The 18,733-nt window shown below is 40.7% G+C and overlaps 2 protein-coding genes across 2 annotated transcripts; one reads left to right on the forward strand and one right to left on the reverse strand.

The window, feature by feature from the left end:
* Positions 1-576: 576 nt before the first annotated feature.
* LOC137972872 (uncharacterized) lies at positions 577-2,421 on the reverse strand. Its single transcript, XM_068819565.1, has one exon. It carries the CDS (start codon positions 2,419-2,421, stop codon positions 577-579), a length of 1,845 nt encoding a protein of 614 aa, XP_068675666.1.
* Positions 2,422-6,502: 4,081 nt separating this feature from the next.
* Positions 6,503-7,338, forward strand: LOC137972874 (prostatic spermine-binding protein-like). Its single transcript, XM_068819566.1, has 2 exons — positions 6,503-6,516; positions 6,867-7,338. Exons 1-2 carry the CDS (start codon positions 6,503-6,505, stop codon positions 7,336-7,338), a joined length of 486 nt encoding a protein of 161 aa, XP_068675667.1.
* Positions 7,339-18,733: the final 11,395 nt, after the last annotated feature.

The raw sequence follows: 18,733 nt of genomic DNA on the forward strand, positions 1-18,733 counted from the left end.
TAATAATAATAATAATTAACAATTATTGGACGAGGTTAAACAAAATATCGTGATTTGTCAGTGGCGAGCAGATCAATTATTTGCCCAAGACGAAGGCTGAGGCAATTAATGGATGTGCCAGACACTGACAAATCACGATATTTTGCGATAGCCAAGTCCAATAATTGTTTTATCATTTGATGACTGATTTAACTGTATTTCTCACAATTCCCAACAATTCAATCTTTTTCTGAAAGCTCAGGAAGGCGAACTGCCATTTTCACACGAGAGCGTGGTTTCAATTAAGCATGATCAGAATATTATTTGCAGCAAAACACTTATTTATAGACAGCTACTTGCAGACCACGTGGTGCGCTCTCGGCTAATGAAAAGGAAGGAAAAAATACATCGAATGATAATAATAATAATAATTATTGTTATTATCTGCAGTATACACGTATGGATGCTCATAACAATAATAATCCTTAAAATCCTAAATCCTAAAATTCTAATTTAAATTTAAATTTAAAAATAAATAAATAAATAAAAAAATCCTTAACATTTTCTAACACTCTATAATTTCTAAAGTTCGTAAGATTATTTGACGATGGCCTTGAAGGCCCGCGCTATGTTAAGCGAACTTGAGATAATAGCTTTCTGCATCCTTCTGAGAACCTCCCTTCCTCTAGCGCCCACAAGTTTCTTTATTGTTTTCTCCAAATCTTTAGACCAACCGCCTAGCACATCAATCACTACGTTGCACTGTTCCACGACATAGCCAGGGTACTGCTTCCTTAACTCCCAGCGCAGTGGAGCATACTTTTCCGTCTTCTCCCTCTCCTTTTTCCCACGGTTGTCTAACCAGGGGCAACTCATTTCAACTACCCAGACTCGTTTCCTCCTGTGATCCACAAATCTGACGTCCACTCTGTTGGCCTTGACATACCTTTGTTCGGCATACACTGGTACATCCCAGTAAGCTTGAGCTTCCGGAGATTCGTACACTGGTTTGGGTCCCACTAACGAGTACCATGGTGGTACTGAGTCCACTAGCTGCAGGTCTTTACACACCTCAAAGAACAACACCTTAAGTGCAGCGTTGTGTCGCTCCAAGTACTTGGACTGTGCTAAAGCAGGACATCCTGCAAGAACATGCGCAAGAGTTTCTGCAGCGCCTCCGCACAACCTACACGTGATCTCTCCTTGTGAAGTTCCTGTTTTGATCTTTGTATACACTCTAGTAGGGGTGAGCTGTTCGTAAAGCTCCAGTACCCCGGTAATCGTGTGGGTGGGTGCTGAGGGCCACTCCCGTAGCCAAGCAAAACACTCATCCATGCTCAGATCTTTGTCGTGCCACCGTGCACACAGAAAGCGACCATGCCACTGCTCGCTCTCAATCTCTTCCTGTAACTTCTCCGTCACAGTCCTCCTCAAATAACCCTTAACTTCCTTCCCTAGAATTTCTGTATCCGGAGCTTGGCGCGGGCTGCATGACGGTTTCGGATAGTTCAAAGTCAAACCCGTGTCCAGCTCCTCCGCGTACTTGCATGCCTCCTTAACCAACGAAGTGAATCCCTTCTCACTCGCCCTCTCTTCAAACTTCTGAACTAACCTCATGGTAGGATCTGTATTCTCATACAGCTTAATTGCAGATTTGATTTTTGTTAGCTTGTATTCTTGCTCAATTGCGCGTAGGCCACGCCCACCCTTGTCCCTGGGTAGATACAACATAGCCGTCGAACTTAGCGGATGCTTCCCTCCGTTCTCACATATTATCTTTCTCGCCTCTCTGTCGATCACTCTAAGCTCTGTAATAGGCCAATGCTGAGTCCACATCAAATAGGAGAGGACTGGAAGAGCAAACTGGTTACTTGCAGTCACACGGTTGGAATCAGACAGGGGGCTACTCCAAATTAATGACAACCTTTGCAGGTACACCTTTGCCGCACATTCCAATGCCAGCTTCTCATCCTGCATCACAGTCTCTCTCACCCCTAGAAACTTGTAAGTAGAACTCGCGTCCAAGCTTTCCACGACCCCCTCGTGACCTAACCTCACACCTGCTGCATCATGCACTTGAGCCCCTTTCCTCACATGAATCACATTGCACTTCTTAGGATTCCATGTTAGTCCAATGTCCTCCATGGCGGCACTGGTAGATTTTAAAACTCTGTTGAGCTTAGGTTCAGAGGACGCAAAAACTTTCAGATCATCAATATACATTAAATAGGATACCTTGGCACTTATAGGCTTAGACAACTTATATCCCTCAGTAGCTTCCAGTGACCAGGCTATTGGATTTAAACATAGCGTAAAGAGGCGCGGACAGAGTGAGTCTCCCTGCGGCAATCCTCTGTTAAATCGAATACAACGAGAGGTTTCGGGACCACGTTTGGTGGTAGTAACAATCCTGGTATTCCAGCTTGCAACTAAGAATCTCATGACTCTACAAAGCCAGGAAGGAAAGCGGTGAACTTCCATAATTTCAAGCAGCCAGCTGTGATCCACCGAGTCGTATATGAGCGTGTATCAAGAAAATCTGTTTCAATTTGGAAGTAAAAAAAAACAGCATTTTACCTTCATATGTCGAAATATTTTTGAGAAATTTTTTATAAAAGGAATAGAGGACTTTCTTCTGTGCTTACATAGGCTTGTCTAAACTCTCGGGGAGTGGGGAGGATTCTCGACAGTTATGCAAACTCGAGACTGCGTAACTGTCTCGAATTCTCCCAAATCGCCTCCATGCCCCTTGCAAGTTCAGATTATGTTAATAAGTTATCATCTTATTTTAAGCACTCTTGGTTGGCATCCAGACCTGTAGACAGGTTTTTGTGCGGAAGTGGTGCAAGTGATTGCCTAGGCCCCTCATTGACAAAGCTAACGATTCTAGGGGGATCGGGGGGCATGCTCCCCCGGGAAATTTTGAGCAATTGCATTGCTTTAGACTGCCTTTTCAAAGCTCTTACATTAAAAATCAAATAGAGTATGACATAATTTTTCAAGGTCTACACCCAATGTACAGTATGGTTTTCCTTAAGCCACCTTTTCTTCAAGCACGAAAATGATGGCCCAGCCCTCCCCCCAATTACTTTTGCCTTTCCCAACCCACCCACTCCTGTACTTTATGACCAGTCCCTGAATGCATTGGGAATCTGTCTCTACAAGTAAGCAATGTTATTTGAGACACCATACTGACATTTAGAGGGAGCAGGCTGCAATGTTATTTCTAACTAAAACTTGCAAAGATTTACGGATAGCTTCAATGGCGCTTCTTTCGGTCAAACGCGCGATTCGGGGCCTACAAGTCCCATATTTCTCGGTCCTTTTACGTTAACAACATCTTTATCGCCAAGTTAAGTCTCTTAGCCAATCCACGCACAATATCTCGGTGCACGTGAAACTAAACAAGAAAAAGCATGGAGGACATGAATCTGAAAATAATTAGGACTCAGAGGACAATCGCTTGATTCTGGCAGGATAAAATGCAAAGGAGAACATTTGTGATCCATTTTAAGCTTATTTTTCTTGCCAAAGTCTCACCCACAGGTAGACTGCAACCCGAGGAGGAGGGATTCCCATATGAAATGTACGGGGGTGCTCGTCGTACCTTTTAGGGGTTAAAAGAGCAGTTTTGGTATTTCTTAGGGTGTTCAGCCTCAAAAGGTCCACAGCGGGAGCTTTAGCGGTACCTTTTAGGGTACTGAGACGAAAAATTATTACAGGAGACATTTGATAATTAACTATTCCGTAATTTTGTCTAATTAAAACTATAATTTGGTACCTCTTAGGGGTGAAAAAATGTCATGCCACGCCCACAAGAGAGGATCTTGGTACCTCTTGAGGGTTCTTTTCAAAATATCCGACGAGCAACCCCCCACCCCCCCCCCCCCCCCGGACTGCAAGTGACGTCTGTGTTTTAACGAAGTAAAGATACATTCAAACCAAATATTTTTCTGAAAAAGAAACGTAATTTAGAAGTTCGTTACTCACATGTAGCTGACTTAACCTCTTCATTCAAAATTGAACAATATCCTTGGTTGAAAAAGCCACACCTCTGGTCGTATAGAGGATCATAAATCATGCTCTAATAAACTCAAAAATACACTTGTGTAATCACGCCCCCTTGCAGTATGGCAGCCGAATTATAAGGGACGAAGCTTGACCACACCATAATTATGGCAACTTAGGTAGCTAGTCGGCCCTTTTTTGGAGTACTGCGCCCCAGCCAGATGCAATTAGATATGGTCGATTATGATAAAGTAAGAAAATTTGAATACCAGGGTGAAAACCTCTCGATGTCATCCAATGTGACCCAACAGCAGAGCCTAGAATTGACGTGGTCAGAGGGGTGGGAGGTGCGGTTGATCATTACTATGACACCCTACGTCGTTTCTCAAGTAGTACTTCAGTATTTCAGTCAGTGAATCGTCCAGATTAACCCAGTCAATATATAACAAAATGGATAAAGGGGTTTAGTTTCTAAAAAAAACTTGGGGAGGCGTGGGTGGGGAAGTTAACTGAACACAGACATGAGTTTATCGACTGGGTTGATAAGCGAAATTGACCACCACAAAGAAATTCAAGGTTGTCATTTTGAGCGTAATCCTTTCGCCAGTTTTCAACTTCTTTACAGTGGTCAGTTTACCATATTTCACCCCATTGATAAACCCATTACTGGGTCAATAACTCGGTCAGTCATCAGTCATTCAGAGATTCATGCAATCAATCAGGCAGTCCCTCAAGCAACTTCAAATAACATAAGTAATCAGTCAGTCATTCAGTCCCTCAATTAATGAGTCAGTAGGTCAGGATGTCTCTCAAGCAATTCTTTAGTTTATGTCAACAAATCGTTCAGTCATCCAATTAGCTAATCAATCAATCAATCAATCAATCAATCAATCAATCAGTCAATCATTCATTCATTCATTCATTCATCCACTCATTCATACAATCAGTCAGTCAATAAAATAAGATTCAGACAGTCAATAAATCAGTCATTCATTTGGTAATTTATTCATTTATTCAGTCACTGTTATTCAGTCATTCATTCCATTAGTCAGTGAGAAAGCCCCTCAAGCAGTCCTTCGTTTTCTAGATATTCAGCGAATGAATAAAACAGTCATACTTTCTTTAATTTAGTCACTCAGTCAATTATGCAGACACTTATTTAGTCCGTCAGTCAGGCAGTCCCTCATACAGTTTTTCAATCAACCCATCCATCCATCCATCAATCAATCAATCAATCAGTCAGTCTGTCAGTCAAACAATCAATCAAACATTCAGTCCCTCATAATAAGTCCTTCAATTTTCAGTGGGTCATTTAATTAGTCAGTCAGTCAATTTTTCAGCCATTCAGTTCTCCAATTAATCAATCAATTTATTCATTCATTCAATGAGTCAATCAATCAATCATTCATTCATTCATTCATTGTCAGTCAATAAAACAACAGATACTCAATAAATAACCCATTCATATGGTCATTTATTTAATCATTCAGTCACTGATTTTCAGTCATTCATTCCATCAGTCAGTAAGTAAGAAAGTCCCTCGAGCAGTCCTTCATTTTCTAGATCAGTTTCTAGATAAGTCAGTCATACTTTCTTTAATCCAGTCACTCATGCAGTCAGTTATCCAGACACTTATTTAGTCAGTCAGTCAGTCAGGCACTCCCTCATGTAGTTTTTCATTTTCAGTTCATCAATCAATCAATCAATCAATAAATCAATCAATCAGTCAGTCAATCAATAAATCAAGTAATTAATAGATCAATCAATCAATCAGTTCGTCAGTCAAACAATCAAACAAACATTCAGTCCCTCATAAGAATTCCTTCAGTTCTTAGTGGGTCATTCAATAATTAAGACAGTCAGTAAGTCATTTACTCAGTCAGTTACTCAATTATTCAGGCATTCACTTCTCCAATTGATCAATCAATAATTCATTCATTTATTCATTCATTCATTCAGTCAGTTAGTCAGTCAGACTATAAATCACTCAGGAATTCTGTCATCAATTAATTCATTCATTCATTCAGTCAACCAGTCAATTATTCAGTCATTCAGTTAGTCAGTCATACAGCCAGGCATTCCCTCAAGCAGTTCTCTAGGGTTTCATTTAGTTAGTCATTAAATCAGTCAGACTCAAGCAAATGATCAACCAGTCATCCAGTTAAACAATCAGTCCATCTGTTAACTATTCAGTCAGTCACTCGGTCAGTCAGTGAGTCGATCATTCAACCCATAAATAAATCGATTTGTTTAGTCTGTGTGGCCATCATTCAATCATTACATCAGTTAAGCAGTCATTGAGTCCGTCGGCCATTCATTTAGCAAATCAGTCCGCGGTAAGTTACTAAGCCAATCAGTCAGTTAGTCAGTCAGTTAGCTATTTAGTTAGTCAATCCATCAACCAATCAACTAATTTATTATTCATTCCAGTAGTCAATCAGCCAGTTCATCACTCAGTCTGTCCAATCTTCGTTAGGTCGATCATTTGTATTGACGGTCAGGAGGATGAGGCAGGATGTCTGTTAATTGGTCAGTCAGCCAGTCTCATTTATGTTGTTTATAGCGGAGCTCCACGCGCCGAGAGTGGGCGCACGGAGCACCATGGGAAAGAAAATATGGCAACCCGGGGTGTGCAAGAAATTTGGTTTTGCTCTCCGTACGACCGTACGACAAAACGCATCCCTCCGTGTATGACAATGTGACCAGTATCACGTGACCATATAACGAGCTTATCAAGTTCAGGTGGTTTTTAAAGTGGACCGCTCACCAGGTACTGGGCTTCGATTGGATCGCAGGCTCAAGCCACATTAAGTTGTTGTATGATAATGATGTTGATGATGATGACGACGATGATGATGATGGCTAAACGACGGCGACAGTAACGACGATGGCGGCCATGAAGATGATGAACGAAATGATGACGATGATGATAATGATGATAATGATGAAGGAACCGTTGGCAACCGCAACGATGACGATGATGATAGAGATTATGACGAGGACGATGCTAATGATAAAGGTGATGATGATGATGATGATGACGACAGCGAGGACGACTGCCACGGAGATGGTGACAATGATGATGAGGATGACGATGATAACGATGATGATGATGATGATGATGATGATGATTATGATGATGATGATAATGACAACAACTGCGATGGTGACAGCGACGAGGAAGATGATGATAGAAATTATGACGTGGATGATGATGACGACAGCGGTGGCGACGTCCAGGATGACAATGATGACAGAGGTTACAAACATTTTCATTTTATATTTGACGTTTCGTATGTTGCCACATACATAATCAGAAGTGACGGTTTAAACTGTTACACAAAATTTTAAAAACTAGAGCAAGGCACTGGTGACTAGTTAAAAAGTGTGATAACAAAATCGTAACTTCCGGTAGTTGATACTTAATGATGACCACAACAACATCGACGGTGGCGAAGGTGACCATGAAGATGATGAAGATGATGATGACATCGCGAATTTTCAGTTTGATGGGGAGGAATTGAACGTGAAGAACAAGACTATTTTAAAACTAAAAGCTTACTTTGTAATCTTCTTTGTCAGGATTTTCTTCTTTACTTTGCTTAAGCATTGATCCATGAATCTCCACAAGAGGGAAAAAACTATGAAAAATCTGGCTTGAAATTTTTTTTAATTATTGCATAATTATGACGAAAAAGCAGGCATAAAGAAAGGAAACGCTCTTTTCCAAAATCATCAAATTCTAGAGTCAGATCTGCACCTCTTAATTGGCTTTGTCATTCTCAGAACGACGAATTTTTGGCGATTTCAAAATTCAGTCTTAATTTCGGTACACCAGAACGATTTGATTGAGGGACCATTTCTAAGAAAACGACCGGCACAGCTATTGAGGGCAGGATTTCTGAAGTTTTTAAAAATATAGGAAGTAATAAACAATCGCAAATTTGTAAGGTCAATTTTGAGTATATAAAAATATCTGCGGTACGCAGTTTAGCAGATATTTGTTTTCTGCACGTTTCGTTAAGAATCTGTTTGTGCATTCCTGGACAATTCATGTCCCCGATGAATTGATAGTACTCGTATTTGCATACGAGCTATTTGATATAAATAGGGCGTGCATTGTAGTGGTTCTTCCTTCGGGTCGAACGCTAGGAACGACAACTTCCCTTAATCCCTCGGAACGACCACTCAAGAAATCGTGAACGAAGCCGTGAAGGCGATGTCTTCTGTCCTTGAAGACAAATTCGATGCTTTTGGTCGCCAGTTTACGGAGCTAAATACATCCGCAATCGACACGGCAGTAAAGAAGGCGAAGCGAGAAACATTTGCCTGCAAGAAGAAAGGGAATCAACAATGGTACGATCACTGTCAACAAGTTTTGGAGAAGTTTGATGAATCACTGGATCACTTTAGAGCAGGGTCCACAGAAAAGCTGAGGCGGTCGCTGCAAGAGGGAGCGGAGCTCGTCGAGAAGCGCATCAAAGCTATAAAATTGGCCGACAAAAGCGACTATGGCTGGGCTACCGTTAGCGAATATCTAAGCGACGCGCTTGCCTCAGACCCGGATGACGAGAAAAGGATGTATCGAGCTGAAAAGAGAGCCGAGAGAAAGGTTAAGGAAAAACAACGCCAAAAGAGAGCAAAGTCCCGCTTTTCTTTTCGCATTCGCGGCTCATCGTCCCCACAATTCGGCGGGCGTGAAACAGGCGAGAAAATCCCAGTGGCAAAGAATCGTTTGGGACCTTGCTTCAAGATAAGTATTACATTTGTTTTTTCCTTACCCGTTATTTGGTTAGGGCATTAATTTTGTGCTTTTTCGGACCCTCCTCTTTTTCTAGGACGTTCTTTGTGACTTTCGCACGGTATGTTGTCGTTTACCGACCCATAACCAATAACTCAAGATCTTGCCTTGTCATGTTATTCCTCTTGGTTATGGGTTCAATAATTCTGTAGATAAGGGCAGAATATAAAAATATCTGCGGTACGCAGTTTAGCAGATATTTGTTTTCTGCACGTTTCGTTAAGAATCTGTTTGTGCATTCCCGCACAATTCATGTCCCCGATGAATTGATAGTACTCGTATTTGCATACGAGCTATTTGATATAAATAGGGCGTGCATTGTAGTGGTTCTTCCTTCGGGTCGAACGCTAGGAACGACAACTTCACTTAATTTTTTATCTTTGTGCATCTTTTATTTTCTGCTGCTGAATTGCTTTCTTGTCATTTATAGTTTAAAAGTGTTCAATTTTCACCAGCGTTCAATTTTCACATTAGCGCTCAGATGAAGGGCTAACGCTCGAAAAGTCAGCTTTTCAATCTTTGTATAGTTAGTCATAGCCTGAAAGGTTTATTTTACGATCTCTAGGGCTGCAACGGATAGTGGCAATATCTTTACGGCTTCTTATCGATTTTGTTTTTAGTGCGGAGAATATGGCCACCTCAGCGTGAGCTGCAAGTCTAGGGATAGCGCCCAGGCCTCCTCTAGCTCAACGGCTAAATGACTAGATGACGGCGATCATAAAGTTGAGTATGCTTTAGAGTTTTTCGACATGTACACAATCGGAAAGCGGGTGAGGGTAGCGGTGGCAGTGTTAAAGGTCGTTTGAAGTCTCATTACGAGTTTTGGTAGTCTGTGTTAGATGCCTCGCAATTTGCGTCCAGCATGATCAGGGAGGGTTATAGGCTACCTTTTAGTGAGTATCCAACTCCTTGCTTTCTCAAGAATAATAGATCTGCTTTTAAGCACCCCGAGTTTGTTGTCAAAGCTATTGAAGAGCTTCTTTCCAATAATTGTATTATTGAGCACGAATTTCCTCCTTATTGTGTCAACCCTCTAACCGTGGCGGAGGGCAAGAAGCTCCGTCTCGTTATCGACCTACGCCATGTAAACGCATTTGTTTCTAAAGTAAAATTTAAGTACGAAGATCTCAGATCTCTAACCCAAGTTCTGGAGGAGAATCATTGGTTTTTTACCTGGGATCTTAAGTCAGGTTATCATCATGTCGACATCTTTGCAGATCACCAAAAGTATTTAGGATTGGTCTGTTCATCCATCTGTCTTCCACATGCTAGATGCTCGGTTTGGTCCACACACAGTGGATCGCTTCTCTTCCCACTACAATTTCCAGCTACCTCTCTTCAACACCAAATACGCATCACCTGGTAGCTGTGGCGTTGACGCGCTTACCCTAGATCGGTCCGGTCACAATAACTGGTTATGCCCTCCAGCAAACTTAATAGTGAAGTGCATCCGCCATCTCGAATCCTGTCGTGGCACTGGGACACTGATCATTCCTGAATGGCCATCAGCTGTTTTCTGGCCGTTTCTGCACGCCGATTCCAGTTCCTTCAAGCCCTTCGTGAAAGAGGTTGTGCCGCTACCAAGGATAAAAGATCTCTTGTTGGAAGGCCCAGGGCAAGCGATCCTGTACAAGAGGAGGCAGTCTGTTTTTGTTGGCTGCCCAGCGTTTAGAATTTTAGCATTACGGCTTGAGTTTATCTGAATCGTTTGTTGTTGCTATGGCACGTTTGCGCGTTTTGTCGTTACTAATTACTTATGCAAAAGCCATTTAGGCTATGTAAGCCATTTAGGCTATGTAAGCCAATTAGGCTACGTAAGCCTTTTAGGCATTGTAAGTCATTTATGCTGTAAGCCTTTTAGGCCTGACCTGATTGACAGGCACGCCGGTTGGCGCTGCTCATATTCGAAAAGGCGCTACATCAAATATTCAAAAGATGATCTTCTCAAAGTGTCCAAGTCGTTGAACTTATAAAGAGCATCATGAACAGTCCTGTCAGGGGACGAGGAGTAGTCTCAGCCTGACCCAGATTCCTACATTTCCTCTAAGAGGTTTTACAGTTAGGTTTTTTCTGGCCTCCCTGACTCTCCTCCAAAAATTGGAAATTCTATCATTTTTGCTCAGTATTGTGTAAAGCATTTATTTGTAAACATTAAGCACGGTATGTTGTCGTTTACCGACCCATAACCAATAACTCAAGATCTTGCCTTGTCATGTTATTCCTCTTGGTTATGGGTTCAATAATTCTGTAGATAAGGGCAGAATTGGAATTCCAAACTTGTGATTCATTCATGAGGGTGCCAAACTCTCGCACTTTCTCACCGCAGCAGCAACTTATGGGTATTTTATTTTAAGACAAAGGCATTCATTTGTGTAAAGTGACCTTTGGGAGATGATGTACCTCTCACCAATTACAAGAATAAAATAGCAAATTGTTGTAACATGTCAATTTTTATCATTTCATTGCACTTGAAGCTTTATTTAATGACTTTGGTTGAGCGCGAGGATTTCTCCTCTCAGCTCTGATGGCGAGTCTTGAAAACGCGCGTTCCGATGCAAGCTCTGGCCGTTGTAATATCCGTAATTCTGTTCTAAATGGAACGGTTTACCCCTTCTTTTTTTAAGAAGTTGCTTTATTTTACAGCTGCAGCATGTGGCTGGCTCCCTTGTACCATCTACAAATAGCACATTTAGCCAGTCATCATCTAGACTGCTCGCAGTCCCTTCCGAGTTAGTCGAACCGACCGCTTTGGTCACGCAAGGAAGCCGACGGGAGAATGGTGACTAAGCAAAGATATATTGCTTAATTACCATTCTCCTCTCGGCTCTCTTGCGTAACCAAAGTGGGTTGCTCGACTGACTCAGATAGGGACTGCATGCAGTCTAGTCATCATCATCTTTCCCTCCAATAATGATTATCATCAACAGCACATCGTCGTCATCGTCGTCGTTTATGTGCCTCTCGTAATGCTGCACCCTTGATGTTGTGGAGAGGACATCTTCGGGTGCTTATTTACACGGTGGCATTTTGGCGCCGGCGAAAAGCCTACGACAGGTTTATGACATGACTTACGATTGTCGCAGCGTTTTAAAACATGTTTTAAGATGCTACGACATTTTCTCTGACGTACACGACAATCGTTAACGAGTTGTAAGCCTGTGTTAGCTTGTCGCATGCGACAAAAGTCGTACCGCGTAAATCCGCCCATCGAGTGTTTAAAGACATTGTTACACTTTGCAATTTTTGCTAGCAACTTTTCTCCCAGTTTTTTTTGCGACAAAGTTCCCATATTGCGGAGAAAATTTTCTCGACAAGTTGTACACTGGGCAACGTTTCTTGCGAATTGTATCGTTTTTGATGATGACATGAGGCCCGGGGAATACTTTTATTGGCTGTTACACTACGCAATGATCCAAAATGTGTTGCAACTTTGTGGAAAGTAGAACTCAAGTCTACTTTTTGCAACTTTTTGTACAAGTTGTCTTGCAACGGTTTTAGTTGGAACTTAGTATATGCTAAAACTGTGGATAGCCTTGAAGGCACCCTCTGATTGGCTACTCAATCTCCAAATATCCTTTGCTATTCACCTCCGAGCAACTCGAGTGGATCTGCGCTCGAAAATATTGCAATTGTTGCAGGAATAAATAAGTTAAAATCATCTTTTTGTGCTATTTTATCTCAATGTTTTAGTAAATATTAAAACTAGTATTTACCTCAGGGTCGGTGGCTAGTGATGGATAGCTGTCATATATCTCGGCATGGCGTTGCGAGATGAGTTGCACAAATAATTGCACAGTGTAAAAGCACCTTTAACTTCCAGTGACCACTTACAGCTTTTACTCTGTCTAACGCCAGACGATTTTAATCGTCAATGCCCCTCCCCCTTTCTCTCAGGTTTAAAGGGGTAAGAGATCCCACCTGGCCAGTTCACAATAATAATGATTAAAAATCAAAATTAGGCACGAAATCTAAAGAAAAAAGAAAGTGAGTTCCAGAGCATTAAAAATTGTGTTTTGTCGCGTTTTGACCTTTGAAAGTAATGATGAACTTTAACTTAATTGTCAAATGTACTTAGCGCTGGGTTGCTACATGGAGACACTGCACATAAATCAATTAAATCATAGTACAGAAGCAATAAAATAACCCCACATATGACACAGAAATCGGGAATCGAACCCGGGCCACAACGGTGGGAGCCGAATTCTCTAACCATTGCACAATCTCTGCTCAGTCAAATACTACAGTAACGCTACACACCTTGTTCCAAAATGGCCGTCATTGGAGTAGTCTTTTGTTTCCATGCAAATTCACCCTTATGGCCTCGTTCAAGTTTAAATATTCTTTTGAATTTTACGTTTGAAAGCGAAGCCATAAGGGCCAATTTGCATAGAAACAAAACAATACTAAAATGGCGGCCATTTTGGAATAAACAAAACGATGGCGGCCATTTTGGAATAAGCCTGTGCATAATAAAGCCATAGCCATAGTAACATCTCGAGACATGATGTCAGTATTTTTAAACGAGGACCGTCTTTTGTCGAATGACTAGAATAATTGTGGCAGAGATCTTAGCCACCACTGAAAAGCGTTTGAATAAATAGATAATAAAGATATAGTATATGTCCTATCCCTTTCTTACCTTTTGTGGCTCATAATAGCAAGCAGTACTTTCTATTCGGCTTGCATGGCAGCGGCTGGTACTTTTTCGTTCCTTTTGTTCACGAGTACGTCTCTCTTGTTTGTCACATGAACGAAAACGAGTCACTGCATCAAGGTGACATCCTTTGTCGGCTAAATGAAGTGCAATGTTCTGCAACGAAAGTAGATTTCATTCATCATTATTGTTCGAAAGCCGATTAACTTAATCCAGGATCATCGTAAACTTAAGTTTCTTTTGTTCATTTTTGTGTTTCGAGGTTGACTTCCTCCGATGTAAAATGTTGCCGAATATCAGTGCTGAACACTTTTGGGAGTAGAGAAATAAACTCCTTAGTTTCAATCTAAGGTTAGCGTTAAACGGATTTTAAACAACGGGGGCAATGTTGTGAAGTAGGACGTCTCTTTCCATGGGCCCAATTTGATTTCTTTTTTCGTTTTGTGAACAAACAACTAATTGTCGTGGAAGCAGGACAAATTAAATAACTATGGAAAATCAGAATACTGCGACTAATCCATCGAGATCTTTGTTATTCCCTTGCTTCCCTGTGAACTCTCTATATAGCAAAATTACAGAGCGTGTGCCCCACGATTTCGCTTGCTTTTCCCGTGTGGCATCTCGTGATTCTCAAATAGAGATCTTGCTCGAAGATTGGCCAATCACAACAGAGAGAGGGACAAAAAGCAACCAATCACAAGCCGACTCAAATGCCTTTCTTATCACTGGACTAACAGATTGAGAATGTTGCATGATCACACCAGAACGTTGTTTCTAATAGCTAGTTTTTATTTGTTCCTGCTTTTAAAATCGCTTATAGTTGAACGATTTTCGTAAATGTAAGTCACCACGATTACATAACTTAAGGTACTTTAAAGGGTTTTAATAAAGAGAACAATAAATAAATAAAAAAGTAAAAAAGTAAACATACAGCTGTCAGCTGGATAGCAAGTCAGACAGATCAAACCAATATTTGATTTGCGATAATTGTTAATTTCAGTTTATAGTGTCCCCAATTGGTGCTCCAATGCTAGAACGACTAGTAGATGTCGAGTTATTTGGGCTTACGGTGGTCTTCAATGAACAACACGCGTTTACTTCAAGAAGCCATTTAATTAACTTTAACAATACTTCGTGTAAGCTAACACAACATCTCCCCTACCCACCCCCAAAGTTTAAGAGTATCTAGGGAAACGAACAGAGCATAAGGAGTCTGACAAATGATCTACGTAATCTTATAACATAATGAAATCTCAAGCTAAACCTAGATTCTCTCTTACTTTCAACGATGGTCCTATAATTCTCTTGGGCCTAGGGGCAAGAATGGGTGTTACAGGGGGTATTTGAACAGGAGTGTCCTTCCGAACAGGTGTTGCTACTTTGTCTTCTGTGGGAACTTGGCTCACCATTGGTGTCGGCCGCTCATGTTGCTCCTGCTCATTTGGCATTGGAGTAAGGTGAACACGGTTTCTACATGCATGCTTTGGAGAGATTAGTAGCGGAACGAAAGACACGAGCTGTACTCGGAAGACAAAACTCGGTTGTTGTATTTCTTGTTCACATTAAAGACATTACAATAATCAGCTGAAGTGTATCAAACTTATAGAGCGCCAAATTCTCATGACCAGCTAACGAGGAAATCTATGAAAGTAGTTAGGAGAATGACGTTTTAGATCTAGGGAGTCAAAGAGTTAATGTTTTTAGCCAATCAACAAGCAATTAGAATTTAGCTCCAAGTACGTCTTCCCCATGCAACGAAATGATGATCAATACTATTAATACGCTCAGTCAGCACTGGTTTCAGCTACCAACCCTAGCAACATACGCAGAATCAAAAACGTTTAATTCGATCATTAATACGTTTGTTAGGTCAGTGTAAACACTAATAAACTACAATTCAATAGCTCAGCGTCGCCAATGAAAACTACTCTTACGCTGCGCGTCCAACATATCCAACTATTGGCAGCCGTTACATTCAGTTGCGTTTGTTTGATTCAACAGAGTCGACTACAGCGCTTTGTCAAAGTGTGATGGATGATAATGATGATGAGCTGAAACAGAAATATGCAATATGTTTGGACGTTATGGATTTTATAAAGTGCCGTTTCATCGTCTGTGCATGTTACAGATCCGAAAAAGTCAATAAGTCTGCAGAATTTATATCGTCGCTGAATTCTGCAATTGAACTGATGTTTAAGTGCCGACAGGAGATAATTTTAATAGGAGATTATAACTTGGACATGCTTGTTAATGAAGATAAGGGAAGAACGGAAAACAAGGCACTCAAAGATTTGTGATAGGTTTTGTTTATTCAATCAAATTACCGAACCGACGAGAGTTACAGAGAAAAGCAAATCATTGATAGATGTTATTTTAGCCAGTCATTCAGAACGTTTCGCTACCTGCGGCAACTTGCATCTTGGAGTTAGTGATCATGATCTAGTGTTTGCAGTCAGGAAACAGAAAATTCCTAGACCAAAAGCACGCGAGATAGAATACAGAAGCATGAAAAATGTGGATAAAGATGAACTTCTGGAAGAACTAAGGAGGGTCCCTTGGGACTCTGCGTATATTTTTGAAGATGTTGATGACCTATTCTCTATTTTCGAATTCCCCATAATACACTTTGTTTGCCCCCCAAATTTTGCATAAACTATTGTTTTCAAATGATCTTGGGGACACTGCATATTCCCAAGAGCATTTGAAAACAATGGTTTATGCAAAATTTGGGGGGCGGCAATCAAAGTGTATTATGGGGAATTCGAAAATAGAGAATGGGATCACTGGGTAAAGCTTTATTGCCCGATGTTGGATAAACACGCTCCTCTAAAGAAAAAGCAGATTAGAGGTGACCAGCTACCGTGGATTACTCCCGAATAGGCCATTTTCGATATATTAAATATTCAGCTTGAAAGTGAGGCGGTGAGGACAAAGACAATAGAAACACGTGGGAATTAATATGAAAAATATTTACGTATCATCCACTTTCCTTTGTCTTTGTTCTCACTGAATCGCTATCAAGCTGGATTTTAATATATCGAAAAAAGGCCTATTACAACGTGAAATTTCTCGGCGAAATCGTTTATTTAAGAAACACGCTAAAAATCCGACTGATTCTTCTTGGGAAAACTACCGTAAACAGAGAAACAAAGTAAGTACATTAAAAAGGAAAGGGATGAAGTCGTTTTGTGTTGATGCCTCCCTGAATAAAAAGCATCGCGGAGAATTCTGGAAGAAAATGAAACCGCTTCTACCTAGTAAGGCCAAGATGCAGTCCAAGATTGTTTTGCTGGAAAACGAGCAATTGATTACGGATCCCAAGTGTGTTGCTGAGACACTTAATGATTATTTCTGCGACGTAGCTGCAAGTGACGTTGCTCAAATGAGTGTGGAGGAATTTAAGGATCACCTTAGCTTCAGGAAGATTGCTGAACATTTCGCACCTTGTAGCAATTTTGATTTTCAGCTGATCGAGGTGGAATATGTGAAGGGCATACTGCTTAAGCTTAATCCAAGCAAAGCCGTGGGATGTGATAACATATCGCAAAGACTTTTGCGCATTACAGCTCCCGCCATTGCACAGCCGCTGACCTGTTTGATTAACTACCTTATAACAAGTTGCAGTTGGCCTAAGGTTTGGAAGTGCAGCAATGTTATCCCCATTCACAAGAAGTCGGTAGAGCCCGACAAGGCCGACTATCGGCCAGTCTCATTATTGACTGCTCTGTCCAAAGTTTTTGAAAGAGTCATGTTTGATCAGATGTATGAGGCCTTCCGATGCAAGTTATCTCATAATTTATCTGGTTATTTAAGAGGACACTCTTGTTGTTCAGCCCTACTTAAGATGACTGAGGACTGGAGGGCAAGCCTTGACAGGCGAGAAGCTGTTGCTGCTGTCGCAGTGGATCTTAGTAAAGCTTTCGATTCTGTGTGTCATTCACTTCTTCTAGCTAAATTGACGGCCTATGGTTTTTCAGGGAGGGCATTACAACTCATGACTGCATATCTGCGTGAAAGGAAACAGCGTGTTAAACCTTAACAATACTTATTCTCAGTGGAGAACTGTTACGACTGGGGTCCCTCAGGGGAGCCTTTTAGGTCCTTTGTTGTTTAACATATACATGAACGATCTACATTATTTTATAGAAGGCACCAGATTGCGATTATATGCTGCTTATGCCTCAGATACATCTCCTGTTTTGTTAGAATACATTATTAACTCAGATCTTCAAGTAGTTTGTACATGGCTCTGGCATAATTACTTGCAAATCAATGCAACAAAAACCCAAGCGATGGCCATTGGCCCAGTAAATTATACATATACTATTAATCTACAATATAATAACAGAGAGCCGACTGATAGTTTGAAGATTTTTGGTGTCAATTTAGATGGAAGAATAACATTTAAGCCTTATATACAAGAACAACTTAAGAAGGCATGTGCTAAGGCAGCTGCCCTGCGCAAGCTGTGTAAGTTTATACCACAAGATGTTATGATTCGTCTTTATAAAGCATATGTACTACCTCACCTAGAGTATTGTAGCCCACTCCTGGTGGGAATAAGTAATGGCTCAAAAAAAAGTTAGAGGATACTAACTACTATATCCTAAGGACTATCCTAAGGTATTCAAGTTCAGTTTTTTATGATTTTCTTCTTAACTTAGCTGAATTGCAGAACCTAGAGACAAGGAGGCAATTTCAGTCATTAGTCATTTCATATAAATGTTTGAGAGTCCAGAGACCGGAATATCTTAGTGAGTTTTTTAACGTTTTAAATGTGAATTACAATCTGAGGGGGCGAGCAGACGCCTCATGCTGCCATCTTTCAATTTAGAATACTTGCATAAGTCATGGTCATATTTAACTACTAAGCTTTGGAATGGTTTACCCACTAGAGTTAGGGAGTGTCCAGACTTGGTCGCCTTTAGGCGCGCGTTGCTTTTTTTTTTATGGCACGGCTTTAACTTTGCCGGATTGTCACGGATCTGGGTGGCTGGGTCAGACACATAGGTGTGCTATTCCGTAGCATACATATGAATTATTTTAATTCTTTGAATTTTAATTTTGATGCACATTTGATCGCAAATTAGATATTATACGTATACAAATTAGATATCACATAGTTTAACAATGTTTTTATCACTTATCATAGGTTCTTATAACCTTATTATTTGTAATTAGTTCCACGTTCACGTTTAAAACGAGCTTTTAGCTCCTAGGTGACATGTGTGTAAATAAAGTATTATTATTATGATTATTATTATTGTTATTATCTCTTTGTTTGCACGATG

Source organism: Montipora foliosa, chromosome 10 (assembly GCF_036669935.1).
Source record: "Montipora foliosa isolate CH-2021 chromosome 10, ASM3666993v2, whole genome shotgun sequence".
NCBI classification, from domain to species: Eukaryota; Metazoa; Cnidaria; class Anthozoa; order Scleractinia; family Acroporidae; genus Montipora; species Montipora foliosa.